Raw genomic sequence first — 24,003 nt, 5'->3', positions numbered from 1 at the left:
GGAAAAAATTAATCTCCTCTTTTTGTCCAATTTGGAGTAAAACTTGAACCTGTTTTCAGTAGATTTTTCTGCCCTGTTGCCATTTCAGGTTTCCTTTGGTAGCATTCAGTCTGTTACAGAGTCTGCTCAGCTCTTGTGAGGCATGAACAGCTCAGTTCAGGCTGCAGAACCTGCTGCAGTGCAGAGATAAATGAGTTGATGTTGGCACAGCTACACTTGTACCAGCATCTGAAATACCTGAATTAACTTCAGTGGACTGTGTCTGCTCAGTGACTCTGGCCCTAGCCAGCTTCTGAAACGATCAGCATCCTTGGGTTGTGCAGCATGTTTTGCCTACTTAAGAGAACTTTTCAGGACCTCCAGTGTTGTGAACTGAGGAGAAGCATTTTGCTGAAGAAGCCAAGCCTGTGGCAGGTCCTGAGCCTCCAGGACTGACTCCTGATGGATAGGTTTGTTCACTTGCTGCCACCACCATGCACACATCGGCCCATTTTCTCCTTCTTGCCACATCCTCTATCTCACAGCAAGTTCCTATGGCCTCCCTGGGGATAAAGCTCTCAGGAAGGGAAATAAATCACTTTTGTAATGCTCTTCAATCAGAAACCTTGTCTTTTGCTTGGTAATGTGCCCTTTTTATTGTCTTGGAATCATTTGGCAGTTGCAAGCTCTGCTGAGAGCAATAACTTGCCACTACAGACATGTCCCTTCCAGCAGAGCTGACAGTGACACCTGCACTTCTCCCCCATGGGGCAGTTTAGGTTTGCCTTGCTAAAGTAAAAAATGCAGCTACAATGCACTTACCACAGGGGATTTTTCTTACTTCTCTTCAAACTTCACATTGTTTCAGTTCCAGAAAACAGTCAGGAAGCCACAATGGCTTTCACCCCACTTCTTGACCAGCACCCTCATCTCACAGCACAGCACTAAAGTTTTGGCCAGTAGGAAATTCTTTTCTAAGATATGGTTGTGATTTTTTTAAAGGATCCCCCATGGCAGGAAGGAAATTATTAATCTGACTCTATGTTCTTAGAAGGCTTATGTTATGTTGTGTTGTGTTGTGTTGTGTTGTGTTATGTTGTGTGATGTTGTGTTGTGTTGTATTGTGTTATATGGTATTATATTGTATTATTTATATTGTATGGTATTGTATTATATTGTATTATTATATTATATTATTATGCCATACTAAAACTAGACTTAAGAATAGAGAAAGGATATTTACAGAAGGCTGAACAAGATACTAATAAAAAACTCATGACTGCTTCTAGAGTCCTGACACAGCTGGACAGTGCTTGGTTATTAAGTTAAACAATTCACATTAAACCAATCAAACAACCATTTGTTGGATAAACAATCTCCAAACCACATTCCAAAGCAGCAAAACACAGGAGATGCAAAATGAGATATTGTTTTTATTCTTCTTTGAGGCTTCTCAGCTTCCCAGGAGAAGAAATACTGGAGAAGGGATTTTTCAGAAAATATGACGGTGACACACAGTAGCAAAGATTTTTCAGGAAAAAAAAAAAAAAAGTAATGGGCTGCTATCCATATCTCATTTTCCTGGCCTTGGGGTTTTCACTTAAGAAGCAGAGATGGGCAGCAATGGATTTGATTGCAGAAGGTGTATGGCTTACATGCTATTTGAGGCACCTCCAATTTCCATACCAGAGTAATGGCTCCACAGATAGAGTTACGGAGATATTCTTGGCTCTGGTCCTGAATCATCAGCAAGGATTGTGGGCTTACTATTAAAAGAATAAGTGTTTCTTTATAATCAAAACAGATTACTCTAAAGAAAGTGAAAATGACCAGAGCTCCAAGCCAGCCTGTCTTTCCCAGGATACCAATAGCTGGAAAAAAGCAGAGGTCATGGATCATGTTCTGTCACTTCACCCTATTGGTATTTTTCATGTTTCAGGCAGACATCCAAAACTGGATACTTTTCCATAAAGCAAAAGCAGCAGAAACGAAATGGCAATAATAACATGCCCATTATCCATTGTTCCCACACCTAGAGTATTGACACTACATCTGGGATTCTGATGTGCACCTTTTCCTTTCTTCTACTCTTTGTCTCCATTAAGTCATTTCTTAATAGCACAAATGTATTTAGAATACTTTATGACTATCCTAATAAGTCTTAAAAATTTTGCTTTACTTCATGGTATTACATTTTGAAAGGGAAGCAATAATGTTTTTCTAGATATGATCTAGGCAGATCCAGTACTCTGCACTGGATCTGTGAGATTTTTGATATGCTGGTATTTCATTTAAAGCAAGCTAACTCACTTGGACTGTACAAGAAACACCTGTGTAAACCCAGAGAGAAATTGCACCCACAGAAAGTCCGTTGTGTAGTCCACTGTCCTGTCAGATGGTGAGCAATTTTGTCTGTTGAAATGCACCTTTTCCTCTTGAAATACGTGATTTCTTCCACATTTTTGAGACAGTGGCTTAAATTTGGATTCTGATAATAAACTTCTTGATGTTGAGTGCTGCAGCAAAACTTGAAGTACATTTGCAGTTTTATTTTATTAGATTAAGTGTAGATAAGAAATGTGTTGTACTCGGTTTGTCTTTCATCATCACTCCTGCATGATGCCATCTTTCACACCACCACGTGTTTAGGATCTCAGTTTATGCCTTCTTTGCAAGGTGATGAGAGGTAAGACAAGCCAACACTACTGGGCAAGAAGGCCAAGGTTTCCTTTGAAATCCTGTTGCATATCACCAGCTAAAGATGAGAATTAAGGTGGCAGGACAGAAAAGGTTGCTTTCCCTAACATAATTAATCCTTTGGCTTCCTTTGAGAACTGCTGTCTAACTGTTAGGGTGATTTTCTTTGTCTCCTTTCTTCCCAGTATGTATAAAATGTTTCTGAATTCTGTTTGTAAGAGGTTTCTGCTACAGGGAAGGAGTATAGGAAAATGATCAGCCAAAGTAATAATGAATGGTAATTATTAAAAACTGAGAAGGTGAGTGCAGAAGAAGAACATAATGTGTTTTTCTGACCCTGTAAGCTGCAGTTTGGTATCAGCACAGTTCTTTACAGGGAGGTGTGTGTGTCTTGACCTCCTGTTCCACCAACAGACATATAGCCCAGACAAAAACATTTATTATTGCTTTTCAGAGTTGCACACTGGTACAGCATTTATGGTATGCTCAAATCTTTGTAGAGGAAGGAGTCTTCTGAGTTTTGCAGGATAATAATGTAACTCATTTGGGTTTTTTTCAGACAAGAAGCCCTTCTTGCTGCCATTAGTGAAAAAGATGCCAATATTGCTCTGCTAGAGCTCTCATCCTCTAAGAAGAAGACTCAGGATGAAGTGGCTGCACTGAAACGGGAGAAGGACCGCCTTGTGCAGCAGCTCAAGCAGCAGGTGGGTACAGGAGGGCTGGGAAAATCCAGTTAATAGTCTGGTGTGGGATTATGATCTTGATTTGTGGAACTAATAATGTGTAATCCTGTCATAGGTTAGGATGGAAAGTGCATAAATAACAATTTCAAACTAGCTACTGGGCTCAGCTTTGGGGGAAGTTTCTTTGTGTCGCTGCCTGAGTAGTAAATGTGTGATAGGAGGGATAGGAGGTTGTGAGTGAAGAGGACATGGGTCATTATCCTCTACAGGCACAAACAGTCACAGATTCAGGGGAAAGTAGAGAAATATTTCTCTTGGGGTTTTGTATTTGCCTTTTTGGGGAAGAAACCTCTTTGGAAGAATAGGCTGTAGAGCCCAAATATGAATGTTACACCACACACTCTCTCCTGTGATTTCTGATTGCAACTGGAGCCCCTGTGTCAGCTTCTAGAACAGCCTCTTGGAGGTCTCGTGCTCGTGAGGAGATTGGTCCCTTCCTATTTCTGGCCTCTCCCATTTCTAAGATATTTCTGTGTTGGCATAACAATTAGGAAAAGTGTGTTTCTGTTAAAGCATTTAACATTATGTTCCAGTACTGAATGTAATGTGAAAAGTACATTGCCAGTAAAACACAGAGGAAGCAAAAGGCATCCCTGGCAATAAGAGATTTAGGATCTGAAAAAAATCTGTGTAGATTTTTCACTTCAGCACTTCTGGTAGATTTTCCTGAGTTATTCCCTTGCCACATTCCTCTTAATAGCACAAATGCTGCTGCCAATCCAGTATCAACTTCTTCAGTGCCACCATTTCCATCTTCATAAAGTTTTATGTGCAACATTTCATCTGTCAGCCAGATGATTTCTGTTGCTGTCAGAGAATGTAAGACAAAACCAGGTCAGCATTGTGATAAGGGATTTCTGTGCTTCTTCTTTAGCAAACACAAGTAGATTTTTGGCCATGTTGGTTATGATAATTATTTATGGTTTCATTTAAGAACAGTACTTTTGGGGGTTTTATGTACCAGCTTCAGAATGAGCAAGAAGTATAGATTGCAGTCTTGTATTATTTCCTTTTGAGCAACAGTTGAAATTGCTGCCACTGGCCAGCCAGGTCATCTGCTAAAACAGGAATCAGAAGTGGTCAGAGCAATGACAAGTACTTGTTTGGTTCATGTAATTGTTGATGCAGCAGCTGTAATTTATGGTACCACTGATTCCAAGAGAAATTAACACCACCTTTTAGTTCTTCTTGTCCTAAGCTTAAATTCAGGTGCTTTCATGCCTCTGCCCTTCCCAGTTTCCTTCTGGTTATCTTTTATGAGTAGCTGGAACAACCTGTAGTATTTTGTGGTGATTTTTTTTCTGCTGAAAATTTGTGGATACTTAACTAAGATATTAACATTGTGCCTGTCTGTAATGAGTTAGACTTCAGGTAATTTTTTAAAATCTTGTAGTTCCTGTTGTTATCTTTCAGTGCTGGTAAATCTTACAGTATCATAAACTCTTCCTAAAAAGACATGGCCATTTCCCTTAAGGATACCAGTTCTAGGTGCTTTTCTGTGTATTTGTGGGATACTTAATTTCCCAAATAAATGAAAACTAAAAAAGAAAATAATTTGAAATTGTTCTTGGTATGTAGTGAAACCAATTATGATTTGAGTTTGGAGCAGTAGTCCTTTTTCAAACAATTCATTGGACTGTTGAAATGCCTTGGAAGATTCTGGTTCCAAAATTGCAATCAGCTATAAAGACTTGTCACAGTTTAAGATTGTTTAAGATTTTAATCTTAAAAATTATGAAGAAAGCAGAAAGTAATCTCCTCAACACATCTGTGCTATGGGTAGTATAAATAAAAGTTTTATGTGTAGTATAAGTAAAAAATCACAGGTATTCTCCAGTACATCCACAATCCCCAAGGCAGAATGAATGTTTACATATAAACAATCTAAACTATATTTAAAATATACCTGAGAAATATTTATGTGACCATACAGAGATTGGACACATCCTCCCTAAATCCTATCCTGTGTTTTAAGGATGTGTCATCTTATATCCTTTTTTTTTTTTTTTTGTGTGTGTGCAGCTTTCAACACATTGATAGAAAAACTCCTCATTGCTTATTATAGGAGAGTATTACTCACCACCTCTATGAGTTGCAGAGAATCTAAAATTCCATTTATTTTTTTCAGTGCCAGTAGTTTTGGTATGTACTTTTTCTGAATAAATTCAAATCACACCAATTTTGACAGCTCCAGAAATAGGAGATGGGTCAGAAGAGATGGCTGTGAGATTTTACAAGATCTTCATTACTGATGTAGTCAAGGGAAATCTCATTTTTCCACATACTTTGCAAATATTCTGTGTACTTGGCCCTTGCACTCCTCTTCAGTTGTTCCAGGTCACCAGCTTCATATTTTCCAACAAAACAGCTATGCTGCTTCCTCAGTTTAAGCCTTCTCCACATGGACCCTTTTCTGCATCTTGAGAACAAGGGTCCATCTGTGTTTGCCAGCTCCACAGAACCATGTCACCTTTCAGGAACTTCCTGAAAGTTCAGCTGTAATTCCTAAATTCACAGTAGAAATTGTAAATGAAAAATCTTTCAGGCTTGCAGATGTGTTGAACACAGCTGTTCAAGGAAGGCAAGTGATGCCACAAATCAAGATATTCTGGAAGACTTTGAAGAGCAAAAAAACCCAAAAAGTTTATTCAACCCTTCAGACTCAGAGCTGGGATCCTGACCTCAGTCATTTGTGTTTCAGAGCTGTTGAGCTCCCTGATAAGTATTTGGTATTTCAGTCCATGCCATTCCTAGGAAGTGCTTGGGCTTTGTGGTGGGAAAGCAGCTCTTTCAGTTGGTGGGCAGACAGAGCTGAGTAAAAGATTCCCATTTCCACGTGTGTGGGATGCTCACAGAAATGCTGAGCAGGATGGGAAGGGCTGTTTGTGGGAAGAGCTGTGCTACCAGCATGGCTGAATCTCTCTGCAGGCTGGGGAGAGCCTCTGACAGGGGGCTTTAGGAAAGCAGCTTCCTGACCATGCTGCAGTAGTGAGTGTGAATGGATCCAAGTGTGCAGGACAGGATTTGGATCAGGATTTTCATTGCTTGTGCTGGTTACCATTGGCTGACTTGCTGTTAGTGTTGAGGTACAACACTCACAAAACAAAAACTTGTTCCAACGATTGCCTGTGATTTTTATTTATTTAAAAGTGTCAGTGAAGACACATAGGTTCATCAAGGGAAGGGTATCCAGAATCTGGAGGGCTCTGCTGTCATTCCTTGTGCTCTGTCCTTTCCCAACACTGGTTGCTCACATGGGAAGGGTGCTGCTGCACAAGAGAGGGAAGGAGTCCTGCCAAAGACATTTTGGTTCTTTAATTTCTCTAAGTATGTGCATTAAAGGTAGGATGAAGAGAAGCATTTTGGAAAGAGGATACGGCATCAATGTTGTTTTAATTTAGAGTTTCTAGGCTCTGAATTGCAGGAATGTGCCTCAATACAGGGCCCATTTCCTAATGAGGCACTCAGCATTGACCAGGCTCTCCAGTAAATGCAGCTGCCTGTTTCATATTGGTTGTCAGTTTGGATGAGGGATTTCCTCTATCATCAGACAGGCAGGGCCATTGCAGGGCGAGGGTCACCAGCTAATGTGGTCCCAATTTATTCCTCCTAGGGCACCGTGTCTCTCTGGGTAGCTGATGCAGAGGCACTGGCTGGGAGGCTGCTCTGGAGGGGCTGGGCTGATGCAAGAGCTGGAGCTGTGTAACCAGATCCAGATGTGGTGTGGAGAGGGCCCTGCTGGGTGTCACACGGGGCTGACAGGGACCCAGGGAGCTTTGGCCTGCCTGGTGGAGCACAGGCACTGCTCAGCTGTTAGGAAACAGCCTGCTTGCCATTTATCCCTTTCCTCATCAAGCTCAATTTTAATATCAGCTTCTATTTATTGTAACAGAGCAAAGCACCACTCCACAGTTCTCAGTGGTAAAGGGAAGGCATAGCTGAAGGGGCTGAGGTTTTCCTGTCTGTGGGCTTTGAGTCTTAAACAGCTGGGATTTTCTGCTAGGAGCTGTTTGTAGCAAAGACTGTCATTTTCTGTCTTTGTACAGTGTGTAGCAGGATGGGTGCCTGACTTGAACAGCATCAACAGCATCTCTGTCACTGCCATGCCATGAATCTGAAGTAATAAGTGTTAAAATTTTTAGGAGGCTCTGAACAGTATTAATGTTTTCTGACAGCTTGGAGCATTATTCAAATTATTGTTTGTAATTAGCCATATTCACTTGTATTATTATATAATGTTTCGTAATAATAATTATTATTATTATTATAGCAGAAGTTAGCAGAAGTTAGATGACAGGATCTCAACATTTTCATTTGAAATCATGTGATTACAGGTTAGATTAATAGTACTTATGTTTTATTGTGCTGCCTATGCCTAAATCAAAGTTATTTTCAGATCAGTTCCTCAGTCTTTTAAGAATATGTTGGGTTTTCATTCTGTACTTCAGCATGCTCAGAGAATCACCCAGCTTAAGTTCTCTCCATGTATTTCATAAATACACATTTTCTTTTGTCATGCAAACTGTTAATGAAAAATAGTGAATAATATGGCATCAGGAGAGAGCTCTCTGCAACTGCTGCAGTTACACCTGTAGTCTGTTCCTAAAGACTTTAGGTGAAGGAGATCTTCAGTCCTGGCAAGTCTTTTTTATACCTTATCTGTCTTTATTATTATATGTAATGTCTTTTACTGCAATTTAAGCTGATTACTATTTATTTCTGTTAGAGGCATAGAAAAAAAAAAATTTGCTCCCTGTCATGTTCTTGCTCCAGACACTCTTGCTGTTCACTCAAAAGCAGCTCCTTTCTATTTCAATAAAGGGAGATGAGAGCCCCATGCTATTGTAAGTGTGGGGTTTGTAGTCAGCCTTGCCATTTAATACCTGCTGTTTCCTTTTGCTTCCATATCCTCATCAAGGTTGTGCCTTCCTCTGAGACCAGCATGAATTTGAGGGGCTGTTATTTAACATTCCCACTAATGGAGAGGAATTATTTGGCAATGGTCAAATAGCTGATAATTGACTGGTAATAATAATATTTATGCAATATTATTGAATATACATTTCACCTAAACAAGCAAGTACCAAAGCTGCTTTTTTCTATGCTTTGTGCCTCTTCCCTGTAAGATTTTGGCTGGTTTTCTTTGTGAGGCCAAGTTACTGCAAAGACTGATTTCCCAAGTAAATGTGGTTCATGGCATCATGAGGAACTGTAGATTCCAGAGTGTCTTCTCACCCCAAAAATCATCTTTTTCCACTGTTACTTGTTTCCCTGGAAACCCTGCACACTGACACCTGACACTCCTCTGCTGTGAACTTTTCCAAACTGAAGTTCCACTGGCTGGAGTCATTTCTGTTTATAACAAGAGAATGTAAAACAGGTCAAAGGAGACTGACAGGCAAATGTTTTCCTCTTGCTGCTGTGGAGCTGTATCAGCATGACCACACTTCTGGCAGCTTTAGTTACCACCCTGCCCAATGAGATAATACAGATTGTGAGACTTTCCAAGTCTTCCAGTGAGTCTGTGCTTTACCTTAGCTGCCCTGATTTGAAACCATGTCTGATGAGAGTGATTACCCTGCTAGCAAGGGAATTTCTTCCTCAGGTGACATGGATACAGTCACTGCAGATAATTGCTAAATGTGGTGCTGGTCTGTGACAGAGCCCCTGTTGTTCTCTGAAAGGTTCCAGCAGTCTGGAGTTCAGTGAGGGGAGGCATCTCTCAAACTACTGTTGGAAGGGAACTTAGGGAGTCTGGGAATATGTGTGTGATTTGTCTGAGTGTGGTGGTGGTGGCTTCTTTATAGCTGAGGGAAAAAATTAATAATTTAAATGAGTGATGAGATTCAGGGCACTTGGATCCATCTTTGTTTATTGATCTCCTTACTATAGTCCCCATGTACTTGGCCTGGCAAGAGTGCAAATGGATGTAAAAGTGGGGAAAGAAAATTTTTGTGATAAGAAAGTTAAGAACAGGCAGAGGAATTTGAATGTGCTGTGCCAGAGGTTTCTTTATGAACTGGGCAGAACAGAAGGTACTCTGAGTTCTGGTGTTCACTGAATGCCAGGTTAACCAATTTGAAGCAGGAAGAAACAGATGAATGTACTTTGCCAGAAATTTTTCAAGGGCTAGTGAAGCATTTCAATAACTATGGTCACTTGCAGTGGACTTGTTACATGTGCAGTGCAGTCTCAGCCTCACCTCTCCACTGCAGAGTCAAAGTAAAGTCACCTTTCTTTAGGTTCTTGTACCACCAGTGTCTGGAGGGTCACTTGCAGCTTTTCAATTACTGGCTTTAATATACAAAGGTGCCAAAAGATGTAGTTTTTATAGTATATTCTTAGCTGTGCTGCCAGTGTAGCTGGCATGTGAGGAGGCAGAAGTGGGCAAAATCACTCTGTACACTTCCTATTCAGGAAGCTGTTGGACTAGAAACAGAGGAAACTTCTGGCTGAAGTGAATATATATCCACTAATTGGCTCTCATCAAGCATTGCCAGCTGTCAAATTTAGGCATCATGGCTTTTGTTGAAGGCCTGTAATGCACCCAGATTATCAGTCACAGCTCTGCTTGTTCTGCCAGGCTTTGCTCCTCAGTAATTGTTTCTGTCAAGGGGGGAGTCTCTGCCAGGAGCAGACCCCAGCACCCTGACAAAGGCTTTGTCATGCCCTTGAGCACAGCACTTGGAGCCCTCACAGATTAAAAGAAAGCCTCTTCTCCCTGCCATGTGTTCCAGACTTTTTTCCCATCATTTTTAATCATCTGTTAGCACAGTAACAGCACTCAGTGCAGCATCAGCAGTCTTTTCTGGGGCAGCATTTCATCTCTCCCTGGTATTTCTTGTGTTCTTTCTCCTCTCCCTCCTCCTTTACCTTCACCCTTTGCCTCTTGCATGACTAAATGGAAATGTATGTCCAGGGGAGCCCTGGCTGGGCTGGCTGCATGGTGCCAGGGAAGGGAACTGCCTGCTGGAACCATGGGAGTGCCTCTTCTTCTTCCTGCTGCAAACAGCCCTGGCTGCTTTCTGCTTGTGCCTTCAGCCTTGCCACAGCCTGGAGGCTTGAGGGTGTAGCTGTGTAGGGTTGCTGGAAGAGGAAGGTGCTTTGCCTCACTGAAAGAGGGCTTTAAGATTTATAGAGGTATTGAGGAACCCAGAAGACAATCCAGTACTTGGTTCTTTTTCTTTCTAGACATTTGTAATATTTTTTAAAATACTGCAAGGACTAATATTTCCCAGGTTTGAACTCAGGTTTCAAAAACTTGTTTGACTCTGTTAGAAATATTCCTCCATTTATTGAGTATATTAAGATTTTCATACTCCAGTTTTACAGCTTTTTAACTGACTAAAAATTCACACAAATAAATTTAAATTAATTGGATAATTGCCCACAGCATTTAGTGCCACATATACACCAGTTCTCATTCAGGGCTTATGAACTCCTATAGGAAGTTATTTAAGCAATGTTGCCTCTCTCTAGAAAATCAGGATTGCTGGACAAGTCTAGGTTAGCAGTTGAGACCCAGTATCCCATTCCTGTGAGTGACTAACTTGATGGTGTTGGATGTCAGGAAAGATTGTTAGGGCTCCCCTGGGAGAGCCAGGCTTGTTGGCACTATTAAAGAGGTGAGGATGCTCACTGAGCTTGGGCTTGCTCAGAAGACTGCACTAGAAGATCTAATTTGGGCTTGAAAAATAATCATTTCTTGGTCTGTGAATAGTACTGCTGGACATTGGTGCAGTGTAAAAACACTCACTGTCATTTGACATCACAGTTGTACCACACAGTGGTTTCCTGTGGTTATTGTGGTCTGATGCACAATGGTTTTCAGTTAAATAAAGAGAATATATTAGAACAGCTCTCTATGATCCATACATTCAACAGAGTGTTTGTGGAATTCATTCTGGTCTCTTTGCTACAAATATTTTGTTGGACATAGTTCCTGACAATATTTGTCTTAGCTGATGAGTCATGAGATAGATGCAAGATCTCAGAAAGAGTCATTTAGAGCAGCTCAGGATTGCCCATGGTTGTTCATTCAAGGAATACAATTGTGGGTACATCTTCTTTTGCTTAACTCCCATGGTTTGTGGGGTAGCTGGGAAGGACCCGTGCATGACTGCTCCTGATTGTTGTCCAGTGGCAGGATGTGCCTCAGGGGTAAAATATTTGAGACTTTCCAACCATTGGTCCTTGTGGCTGGGCTGGTTTGGCATCACTCTTGGTATTTGAATTGATGATGTCTGAAGGATGACCAGAAAATAGAGTGAGTTTATGCTTACATTTAAATTGCATCTTTCAGACCCATTGTTTGGGGAACTCTGAAGTGTTGGTGACAGGAGAATTCCACTTAAACATATAAAAAGTCTTGACAAGATAAATTCACAGATTTTCTTTTGTGAAGAAACAGAAATTTCACACTGAAATTTCAAATTCAGGAAGATTTTGAGTTACTTGCTTGAAGATTTTGAATCTTGCTGAAGATGGGTGTGTAAGCATCCTTACAGGTATTTCATTGATTGGATGCAGATTTTTCTGTACTAAATTATTCCTGTTCATCTGGGCTGTTTTACCTGACAATGACAATTATCTAGGAGACACATGTGTCCCTTTACCAAATAACCATTCAAAATGTGCTGACTTGGTGCATTGGGCTTATCTCTTGCTGTATTTAAAGATATTATTTCTCAGGAACACATGGAACAGTTTCATATTAAACCTATACAGTAAAACTCTATTTGTGGTTACTTGTGATGGATGAAAAGCCTAACAAACCTGTGACATTACCAACTATCATATATAAAAACCAATTCACACAGTGATAGTCAGTTAAAAAGTAGTGGCAGAAAGCTGAAAGGCATTTTTCCAGCTTTAGTATTGGTTTTAATTTGTGTAAGACTTGTAACTGGTGAGGTGATAGATGATTCAAGGTGTTTTCCAAGAACATGTAGGGAGAAGGTGAAGTCAGAGATACGAGGTGACTGATTGGGTTCATAAACTAAATATGTAGAAGGTTTCAAGTAGATTACAGATTAACAGTTGTATGACTTAATGTGTTAGTGATGTGGTCTTTACTTGAAGGAGGAATGAATGATGGAAAGAATTGTACACCTAGAATCTGTAATGAAAATTAATGATCTATAAGATAGAATATATTGCATATTTGTGATTTTGCTGTGTTATTTTGGGAGTAACGTAATAAATCTCTGCTTTTTCTTGCCTGAAAAGAGAGAAGTGCATAGTCTGCAAAAGAGAATTTTAATCCCCCCCATCTTAAAAATTGATAATGGAAAAAATTTAGTCTTAAGTGCATGGAATGAACTTCAGTAAACAGTGAGCTGTTGATGAGCAGTGATCTTGGGTATTTTTGAGCTTATGCACTTAAATATCTCTCAGTCTACAGATTTTTTTTTTTTCATCTGCTGTATTAAGCTCATTAAATTCTGAGAATAATTTCCCTTTTAGAAACTGTCTGATTGAGCCTAGTCCAGTACACCATATCTCAGGCAAATGAATAGGTAAGGCAGGATAAAATAGAGGTTTCATCTTGCAGTTGGAAATCTAAGATGCTGTCACTTTGGAGTAGTTTCTTGATAATAATCCTTCATTAAATTAATTTACATACCACGTTGTGGAAATTGCAGGTTTGTCAAAATGAGACACAGATTTATGAAAGTAGGCATCAGTTACTTGTGAAAGCTTCTGCAAATGGCCAGGTGCTGGTGGCTGCAGGTTCCCCTCAGTTCTGTTCAATTCATGGTGCTATGTTCTGAAGAATCCAAGCCTTAAAAAAATACTGTTCATGCTCAGGTGCAGAACAAATGATGCATTTACTCCTTCATAAGTGCATGCTGTTTTCTACAGCCTCTTTTTAAGATGAAGAAATACTCACAACCAAAGAAAAGGTGTGCAGATTTTCCCCAGAGGTCACGTGTTTGCCACTTGAGATTTGTGAATGCAGGGAGGGCATGGGGATTTTTCTGCTGTCTCCTAACTGTGAGGAGTCTGAAACAGCTGCCAGGAGGTAGGAGGTGAGAAAGTTGATACTGATGGAGATTGTGCTTGAGTCCCTCCCTGAATGGCAGTCTGGAGACAATGCTGTCAAACATGAGTTAGTGATTTTGGCAGATCCTCTTTAGGGCTGTTGTGTTCAGCTGTCCCTGAGCAGACCTGTGTGGAACACAAAATAAAGGCACAGTTTCTGTGTGCCTCATTTTGCCTTGAGTATGTTGCCAAAGGTTTTGAGTCTCTGCAGTAGCAAGAAGTGCTTTTAGGGAGTAATCCAAGATTTTGCATGAAGACAAAGTAAGTCTCAAACTCGGCTATCAAAAGATTGCTGTCTGATTTTACTTGGCATAATCAAACATTTATCATGTGGGTATAAGAGAAATTTGCTGAGTATGTACCCTCAATTTCAAATACAAGTCATTTACCTTTGCAATCACATGTTGTAGAATTTTAGATTATCAATAGTACAGGTGAATGTTATTCTCTCAACTTTTGTAAAGCTTTACTTCCCAAATATATGTAAATATATATATATATATATAAACTCTCATCCCAGGACTGGTGCCTGGAGGAAGCAGTGGTCTTTTGTGTCAAATACAGCCCTGGTTAAGGGCTGATCATTTTATTAGAGCTTTTGTTCTCTTTATTTGAGTACAATTTTACAGTCACAGAACTCAGTCCTTTGTTCTCTCTCTGTTTGTTTACCACCAATGCCTGTCTGTCTTAGTGTGAATACAAATATTTCCTGTAGTCGAGTAAACAAAAAATAAATTGAGGTCTCACAGCTAACTCCAGGCAAGTTTTTCCTCAGGATTTGAACAACCTAGGTATCTCTTGTTTTTACAGGGGATTTTTGTTGGGAGTGGGAACCTTAACATTTCTAAACATTCTGTTTCACCATTGTACCACTCTTAATCCTTTTAATAGTCCAGAAGTTGCTCTTCCCACTGTTGTCATCTTAACATGAAACATGACCATAATTTATGACACCAAGCCAGTGTTCTCTCCATCTCCTAAACACCAGTAGATGCAGCCTTGGCTCTGCCTCCTTTATTACAGCCAGCAACCCAAACCTTTGCCAACTGCTGACAGTAATGGTGCTGAAAAAATAACAAAAGCAATATAATGATCCTTAAGAACACACACACTCACAGGTTGTTTAAAACTTGGAAGCCTGCACGAGTTTATTTGTTCTCTGTAAGTATTAAGGGCTGTACCCTTCTCGTTTTAGTTTTTCCCTGATTTTTTTTTTTTTCCTAAAGGTACTTACATATACAGATCTTCAGTCATCTTTCAGGTGTCTTCTTTAGTTCATATGGAGGCATGCAAGATGTGTGTTCTTCTGCACTGAAAAATGAAAAATTCACAGATTTGGTGGGAAGAATCCACAGACTAGGAGGTGCAGACTAAGACTAATTCCTTATTTTCATCACTATCAGATCATGAAAAGATTTTTCTCTTCCCCCTTTCCTGATTACCAAAACCACCTAATCCTTCTCCACTGTCTGCCAGAAAGCTGGTTTGTGATATAAAAAGGCCTTAAAAATATGAAGGCTTCCTTGTTTACTCCCAGGTCTTCTAATTGCAAATCAATCAGTCAAGGTTGCTCTCGTCCTTCTATTCATCCTTTTCTGTTTCTTCCTCTGCTTTGTCAGGGCTCTTTAACAAGTGGAATCACCTATCTTAAGTTGAATGACTTAGCAGTAAAAGGATTGTTAAGAAAAACTCACCAGAGGTATGACTGGCTTTTTTCTCATCTTGTCCCACAGATCTTTTTCTTTCAGTGGTCCTGTAGCAGAGAGAATTCTCTGAGATTTTTTTTCTAAGCTTTACAGAGTGCTTTATGGTGCCCATTGGGTGGGCCTCTACTCATATGTAATGGCATCATATAATGTAAATCACAGAAGGACAACAGATTAGGAATAGAGCAGGCAAAGACAGGGATACTGGAATGCAGACACCTTGGAGAAATTCATCTGGCCAAACTGGCACATCTCTACACATAGTGTGCCATGAGTTTTGTAGAGGATTAAGAGAATTTCTTTCCTTGGTGAGAATAATTTTGGCACAAATACAGTAGAGAAACTGAATGTTTTTTCAGTCTCTCCAGCTTATTACCTAAGCTTTGATGCAGATTTATTAGGAAAAATCAACCTCTGCTGGAACAGCAAGCAAAAATAAAAAAGTGTTGGTTTATTGTGGTTCTCCTTGGCTGTGTGCTGTGTGCAAGAGCAGAGGAAGGGACAGGAATCATCTGCCCAGCTCTGCAGTGCACATGTGCTGCTGTGTGCTGGGGCAGGAATCCCTTCTCTGTGCTCCAGGACAGTGAGGATGGACAGGAATCCTGGGTGTGCAGACCACACACACACACATGGTGTGGACAGACAGGAATGTGATGTCTGTGTGTTTGTGTGCCTCCTGAGGCAGGGCACTTCTAGGTGGATGTCAAAGCTAATAACTGGCCATACAGAAAAAATTCTTAACTTTTATTTAGTTTGGGGTAGCAAAGCTCTGGTGGTTGTCAAAGGAAATGCCCTTTCAACTCTTCCCTCAAGCAGTTACCATGTAGGATTTTGATGGATTCAAAGATGAAAGCAAGGCACAAAAAGAATAATACTGGGCTTCTTTTTCTTCTCTATGCAACAGCTTTTAAAATTAATTTCAGAACAAGCACAAATAGTCTTGAGGTTTCGTTGTGTGTTTTTTTTTAAGTTGCTATCAACACTGTTTATATCATGTAGACACAGATCCATTCATGTATACACCCAGAGCTGGGTTCTGGGCACTCACAGACAGTCTGTGCTGAGATGATACTGAGCAGCTCACATCACTTTAGCATCTAGGAATTTGTATCTGTACATAACTCCTTTTTTTGCCAAGAGCAGCATGTATAGAGGGGAGGGGGTTTGCTATTAACAACTCTTTGAAGCTGCAGGCAAATGCAGTCGAAGTGGTGAGTCATAGAACAATAAAAATATGTAACAATAAAAGGTCTGTGGTCAAAACACTGGCATATACTTTCCAAAATTAAAAATTGCTGGATAAAAGAATGCTTTTACTATCTTTATTGTAACAGCACAGTCACAACACACAAAGATTGGAAGGCTTCCAAATCACTTCAGCTAGGAAAGGTGTGGGTAGATACACATGAGCAGAAGGCCTACAAATTATTTTGTTGAGCCAGGGGATCATGATTAGCTTTTAAGATTTTGCAGTAGGAGGCATCTTGTATGTCAGTTCCTATATGAGGTTTTGCCAGTCAGGGTTCATAGATACCCCTGGACTGAGAAACCTTTCTTGTTTCAGAGCAGGAGAAAGACTGAGACAAAAGCAGAGTAACTGAAGTGTAAGTGAAGTCTTATTCAGCTTTGTGAAGCTGAGCATATGCAAGTGGATTTATTTTGGAAAGGAGAACCAAACAGAATAACAAAGGAAAGGTGGACAGAGTAGGGTGGTTGAGGGTAGGATGAGCAGGGTGTGGAGTGAAGCAGAGGAGAAATTTCAGGCAAATAGTCCCAACAAAACAGGAGTCCCATCAATGATGTCAAGCAAAGTTTGTTCTGTATTTGATAGCAATATTTGCCTGTTCTAAAGGATATAACACAGGTAATTTAGGGGGTTTGCCTTCAGATTTTATATAGATTTTGTAAGACTAACCTTACCTGTAGTGCTCAGTGCTGATGTTTAAATTGTACAAGTTTAAAGTAACCACAAGATCAATGGAATGCTGATATGTATTTCAACCTGAGCATAACCTGAGATACCTTTTAGATTTTGCTTTGTAAAAGATGTTACCAACCTATTAAAGTTTTTAGGAAGAGTTTATGCTCCAAAATGCATTTCAGCTTGTTTCTCTCATCTTTTCTGTCTTTGCTTCTCTATTATTCTGTAAAACATAAAATTAAATTTTTAGTTTGGACCCACAAATACACAGTGAGAGGGGGAAAACGAGCGAGGGGGAAAGGACACTCAGAAGTTTTCAGCAGTTTGATTAATGAGGACTCTGGCACAGACTGGTATTTCCTTTTGCATTGTTATAGAAGTAGCATTTCACTTTTTTCTTAAAATGAGTTGTCTTCGGTAGTAAGTATCTAAGTAGTTTAAAGAGACAACAAACTGTATCTATTAAACATTCAGCAGACACATGCCTGATCTTGAGAGGCTTGTTTGCTGCTGATCACTTGAGAATTTGTAGCAGGTCAGCCTCCCAGAAGCCAAAAGAAAGGCATGTACCAAAAAAAATTCCACTTCTGTGTAGCATTTAGTGCAAGGATATCTTGAGAGTCTATATCCAGACTCATACAATTCCAACAGAATGTGTTAGTTTGGACTCCAAAGAAGAAGAGCTTGAATGACAGTGCCATCCATCTGCTTAGCTGAGCTGTAGTTCCTACTGTAACTTTTCAGTTTATTGACCATTTTCAACCAAATTTGACAGAGGAAAAGAAGTCTCAAAGATTTTTTAGATTTAGGAACTTAATCTAAAAAATAGATTAAGAAACTTAATTAACATGCACAGCTAGGTAGAGGCAAAAAGAGCTCAAAGTAGAGCTCCCACCCAGGGGAAGGCCAGGAGAATTGAGCTGTGCTGTGTTTTGTTTGGCTGTAGCACACACATAGGGCTGGCCATTCAGAATGTACACACTTTCACTCTGGTCCCAGCTGAACCTTGCCTGGAGACACCATGGGGGAGGCAGGCTGCAGAAAGAGATTGTTACAAGGGTTGAAGGCCATGCTTAGAAGATGGAGAACACAAATCCAAAGCACTCAGATTTCATCAGTCAATATAGAAGGGTGGTAAAGTGGACTCACATGCTCTTCAAGGGTAGCCATGCTGTCTGCAAAAGAAATTGCTGCTTTACTCATTAAAGAAGGAGTGAAGAGCTCACAATAGTCCAAGAGTGGATGTAGCAGCATACTTTAACAAAAAAAAAAAAAAACCCAGTTGTTAAGCTAATCTAAGTCAATTACTCTTTTCTGTTTTAAGGGTGTGTGGCAGCAAAAGATATTGATCTTATATTCTCTTCTCTTCTGATCTCTCTTTCTTTTCCATGGTGGGGAATCAGGATGAGATTTGCCCTAACAAACTGCACCACAGGACAGGCTCATAACCCAAAAAATGCCTGCTTATTTCAAACCTAGAGGTTTTATCTGCTCAAAACTGGAATGTGAACATAACCAGTTCTCATACTTTACCTCAGGAATTAAAATAGCAGCTCATTTTATTTGCAGTTCTATCTTCAGATCAATTTCAGTCAATAATCTCTTGGGTTTTCTGTTGTGTGAGAGATCCAGGATTCTTTGGGGATGTTGTTGTGGGTTACCATTTCTCCTGCTGATACTGCCTGAATGTAGTTTCTTGATGCACAGCCCACCCATTCTCTAAAAATTACTTTTACTGTGTGGTTGTAAATGTCCTTCAGACTGCAGCACTCCCTTAGACATCTTTGAGATACAGGAAGACACACCTTAGTGATACTTCTGCCTAAGACCCTTACATGCAGTGGAGAGATGTCAGAGAAGGAACATATTTGGCTTGCTCCTGAGTAGTTAACCATGAGAGGAGGCATTTTTTATTTTTAGTTCCCTTCCAAACCTGTGACTGGGCAGGTTCCAGCTTTTATGGAACAAGTAATTGAGAAAGGCAGTTCTGTTACCACTGATCTTAAACCCATCTTGAGGTATCTCTAAAAAGAGTAAAAGAGAGCTAAAGAAACATCTATTCTAATGATTGTATGGTATAGCACAAAAAGGAATCCCAAAATCAGATCTGATTTGGATTTTTCTGTGTGTCACTGGTTTTCTGCATACAGGAATCAGAGCAATAGATTTCAGTAAACTTTGTCACTGGGTGATTCCATGGTTTCATAGTTTGTCCATCTCCTAAGGAGCTAAGTTCCAAGGAACACATTCCTGTACAGGGAAAATTTCAGTTCCAAGTTTATTTTTAATCCCATCCACATATGTCTGCAGATGTCAAGTCTCACAGAGCATGCCCTATCTAGATGATCTGCCTCCTTTAGTTTAGTTCAAAGGCTTGTAGAGTATGAATTCTTCAGGATGAGGCTTCTCTGTAATTATCACATGTGGGGAGATGAAGAGAAAAATTACATATTTAGGCACAGAAATTAGCTGGACTGATAAAGTCACTTTATAAAGTAATATTGTTGGAACATTGCCAGCAGCCAATGCAGAAGGCAGCATCTCAGGTAGAGCTGTGTTAAATCCTGCAGGCTTTGACAGACCCCAGCAGCTGCACAGGCTCTTTGCTGGGCTCACAAAAACACAGGCTCCAGCATGTGCAGAAATGTAGTAACAGGAATGGGTTTCATGTCTATGCAGTTGAAATTTGTGCTGGTTTGCTGCTAACAGAGAAATCTTAAACATAGCCAAAAGGAAAGCCAGACCTAACTAAGGATGTGTCTTTTAAACTTTACAAAGAAAGATGGCAACTCAGTGTATGCCATCTCTTTACAAATTTGAGAAATGTCTCCCTTTTCATAAAATACCATGAGTGGGAAGGGGGCACAGAGTTAAATACTTAAACAGTCTTTCAGAGTCTAATGCTCTAGGTCAGTATAGACTCAAGGTAGTATATTTAAGGTAGTGTAGATAAACTCAAGGCAGGCCATCATATTCAAATAACAGGCAATAACAGGGATTATTCTTTCTCTGTTTCTCACAGCCAGATTCCAGCAGGGAGCTGGTTGGACATTAACAGGGATTATGGCTCACTGCAGGTTTTTAACAAGTAGAAAAGAACTATCTGAAAGCCTTCACCAGTGCATCATTCTCAGAGATAGTGAATTCAGCCCACACTTTGTAAGAACAATCACCTGAGTTTGTCCATTCTATTTCTATGTTATTAGTGACAAAAATGTTCCTGATCTGTTGCTTTTGTGTGTGCTTCCAGTGCAACATTCTACTCAGATTAAAATGAGATAACTCCTTCAGTGCACTGACACACTGCTCATTGGTCACAAGTACAGTCATTATATTAATATTTACTTAATGTGGGGTTTTTTAAAGTCTACATTAAAGGATTAATAAAGCTTGTTTAGACTGGTTAGCAAACCCAAAATTACCCCACGCAAATATTCTGCAGAAGATGAGAAAGGAGTCACTGATGTCATCGTTTGTGCTGTGTCTCATGGTGGAGGGACAGACTTGATGGAAATTCTTTCAGTAAGTTGCTGCAATGAGCACATGAAGCAGACTGGACTAATAGAGAAAATGCACAGCTCATGAGCTGTTTCTGAGAGAGCTTCTCTAGAGATACAGAACTGTGTGATCCCCATGAATAAAACGTGGTTCCAAAAGCTTTCCAGGCTAATGGTTACCAGAGCACGAGCTGTCCTGCAGAAATGCTTAAGAAAGGTATGTACTCTCATTAGAACACACAACTCTGTGCAAGCTTTCAAATGAAAACATTCTGTAAAATATATTCTAAACAATGTCTGTAGTTATATCTGTGGCTTTCAAATTTATGTGTGGGATTCCACAATAAAGAGTTTGTCAGATCTGGGCAGCACTCCTCTAGGCTTTACCAGCTGGAGTGCAGAATATGTCTCTGACTTTCCCCTAAACTTTGTGGATCAGCATCAGTTCTGGTTTTTCTCATGAAATAATTTAACTGTGATAAAATCCAATTATTTGGTCTTTAGTGTTGAGGGGCACAAGCAAGCTACCAGTGTGGCCTGCAGTGAAAATAAAATAATGTACTTTTAGGAACCTACAGGTGAGAGAGTGGTTTGAAGCAGTACTTCCATGAATGAGGAACTGAGTGATTCTTTAAAAATTAACTATGGCTACAGTTTTGGCGAGTAAAATAGTGTACATGTGCAGTTTGCAATCAAAGTCTTCAGGTCTTGGTTATGTTAGTTTAACCCTGGTGATTTCCTTGTTTACCCAAACATTTAGTGATAAAAGAATACAGGCAGAAGTGAACTATGTGGTACCCAGGGAAAAAAAGTAATGAAAACACAGTGAAGTCATGGCAGGGCCATGAAACAACCAAAGAGAGCATGTTTAAAGAAGTTCTGATGCTGGTCGTTCACATTCAGGATTAAAACAGATTTATCTCATGTTTTCTCCTGGTGCTTTTTTCTTTTAATATAACTGCCTGGTGTAGCAAGGGATAGGGAGAAAGAAAGAGTTAAATAATGACAGGAAGTAAAAAAGGGCATTACAGTAACTGTACCAAAAGGAAAATTGCAGAAATTCTGGGGTGCAAAAAGGGAGGTGAGTTCTAATATTTCTAGAGTAAAGTTTAATATATGACCAGGGGAAGCTGAGGTATTTTAGATGCAGTAGCCTTGCAAATGTTGTGTTTTAGACCTGCAGTTGATAGACTCTGGTCTGCAGAGCCAAGGCCTCCACAGTCATTCCTGGCTTTCAGCTAGGAGCTGGAGAGCGTGGTGGCTCTTGAGTAATTTTGAGAATTTACACCAGTGTGAAGGGTTTGGGACTGCTCTTTGCATGGTGACTGTTGGAGGAAAAGAAGAGCATTGCTAAGGGCTTTGACAAGCTGTGGGGGCTTTGGGGAAGGTATAATTGGAGGGCCAGCAGTAATTTTTTGAAATCTGTCCCAAAAAAAGTGAAATGAAGGTACCTTCTGGAAAAAAATCACAAAACCTACTGGGTTGTGTGGAGTTTTATCCAGTTTTCTTCATTCCAGCATTTTTTCTGCACATGCCTGAAGAACATACCTGTCAGGGCACATGGTATTTTTTATAAGCAAAGTTTGAAGCTGACATCCAGTTCCTATCACTGCTAGCTCTGCTTGCAGCTCTGGAGGTTTTAGACAAAAGCACTCCTGACACAACTGATTTGTCTGCACTGCTCATTTATTTTCTCACAGGACCCTGTGGTTAAACCACTTTGTTGTTCATACTTTTTACAGTGATGTAGAAATGCTTGCCCTAGGATCTGAGCCATAACCTCATGAGGTGGGAGAGGATTGTATAATAGCACCATGACAAACCAGCTCAGGACTGCAGGATGTTGGAGTGGTTCCCCACAGAAAAGTAAACGGTTTGTTTTTAAATCATTACAACAGCCATTTGGTCTAGAAATTTCCATCCTTTTGGACTTTTTTTTTTTCCTGTGGAGGAGCAGTAGGAGAGAAACTCAGTTCATGGATCTACAGTTATTTTTAAAATTTTAAAGTAAAAGTTTGTCATTAGTAGTCCAGTCTTAAGCAGAAGCTTTTTATTTCTGTTTTATATTAAAATAATTGTAAAAATAATATCATGTATTTGATTTGCAGCACTGCTTGGGCTTTAAATTTTGTAAAATAATTTTTAGTGCTATCTATCAGGAAATAAGCTGCTTTTCTTCCATCTTTTGATTTTTGCCTAATTCCAATCCAATATATATGCATAAATTAGTTCCTTTAATGGAATCACAATACTAATTTTGGCATTTTCTTGCCAAGACTTGCCACAAACACACACACTTAAATGAACAGCAGCTGCAGTGGGGAGGTCAGGTTGAATTAAAGGGGGAACATAGAAAATGTCCTTCTAGGTGAACTGATCCCTTGTCACCATCAGGACACTGCAGAGATTGTTCTGGGTTTAAATATTCAAAGGGCTCTAATGGAGCTAAGCAACTAAACCATATTTGGCAAGTAGGAGGAATTTTGGAACTTATCTCCCTCTTCTTCTGAAAAGTTGAGCTTTGAAACTCTCAAATGATCTGATGAAAATCCCAAATAATAAGAATTGCAGCACATTTTAGGTTGGAGTAGACCTCTGTGTCTGGCCACGTGCTGAGAGCATCACTAATTAGAGCAGCTTGTTGCTCAAGGCCTTGTCCAGCTGCATTTTCAGTATCTCCATGGATGGAGATGCCACTGGCTCATGGCAGCCTGTTCTGGCATTTGATGCACCTCATTATGGAAAGAATTTCCCTGATCTCTAATCAGAATTTTCTGTGTTCCATTTTACATCTGTCCTTTCCTGACCTCCAATGGCTTCATGTCCTCTATTTCCTCCTATCAAACAATGTGAAAAAGCCTCCTCTTTTTCAGGCTAAACCAGCCCAATTCCATCAGCCTCTTCTCAATACCTGCTGCCAAGTATTAATAGTAGGTTCTACTCCAATTTAAGTGACAGAAGCACACAACCTCTTCAATTTGACTTCAGAATTCTCTCTGAGGAGCTCTGTGCTTTTTGCTGACCAGACCCAGCCCAGAGGGACTTGTGTGGCTTCCCTGAGGTCTGGGTAAGGGACATCACCAAGAAACTTCCCAGCCTGGTACAGCCCACTGATTGTTACCCTCTTACAGTTTTCTGTGTTGGCAGCAACAAAGTCCCAGCAGAAAGGATAAGGACAGTGAGGAGGGGGCTCAGAGCCTTGGGAAAACTGGCCAAGGGATCTGGAGCACACATGGTGTTCTCTTCTGTGCTGCCATTGCAGGGGATGATGGAGCAAGAAACAGAAAGTCTTGCAGATGCACACCTGGCTTTGAGAGTGGTGTAAACAGCAGCATTTTGTGGTTTTTGATCATGGGTGAATTTATACAACTCTGAGCTTGCTGGCAGCAAATGGGGTCCACCTGTATCAGAAGGGA

At 40.1% G+C, this 24,003-nt stretch overlaps 1 protein-coding gene across 5 annotated transcripts in view; it reads left to right on the top strand.

Moving 5' to 3' along the window:
• ERC1 (ELKS/RAB6-interacting/CAST family member 1) overlaps positions 1 to 24,003 on the top strand; it is a 280,985-nt gene that overhangs the window by 221,139 nt on the left and 35,843 nt on the right. For all 5 annotated transcript variants that reach the window (XM_059845691.1, XM_059845689.1, XM_059845690.1 and 2 more), the window contains one exon: positions 3,236 to 3,380. In XM_059845691.1, the coding sequence (XP_059701674.1) occupies positions 3,236 to 3,380 (145 nt within the window). The remainder of the gene's footprint in view (positions 1 to 3,235; positions 3,381 to 24,003) is intronic.

Source organism: Haemorhous mexicanus, chromosome 5 (genome assembly GCF_027477595.1).
Source record: "Haemorhous mexicanus isolate bHaeMex1 chromosome 5, bHaeMex1.pri, whole genome shotgun sequence".
Taxonomy (NCBI): Eukaryota; Metazoa; Chordata; class Aves; order Passeriformes; family Fringillidae; genus Haemorhous; species Haemorhous mexicanus.
The sequence above is the reverse complement of the archived record's forward strand: the minus strand, read 5'-3'. Positions and strand labels throughout refer to the sequence as shown.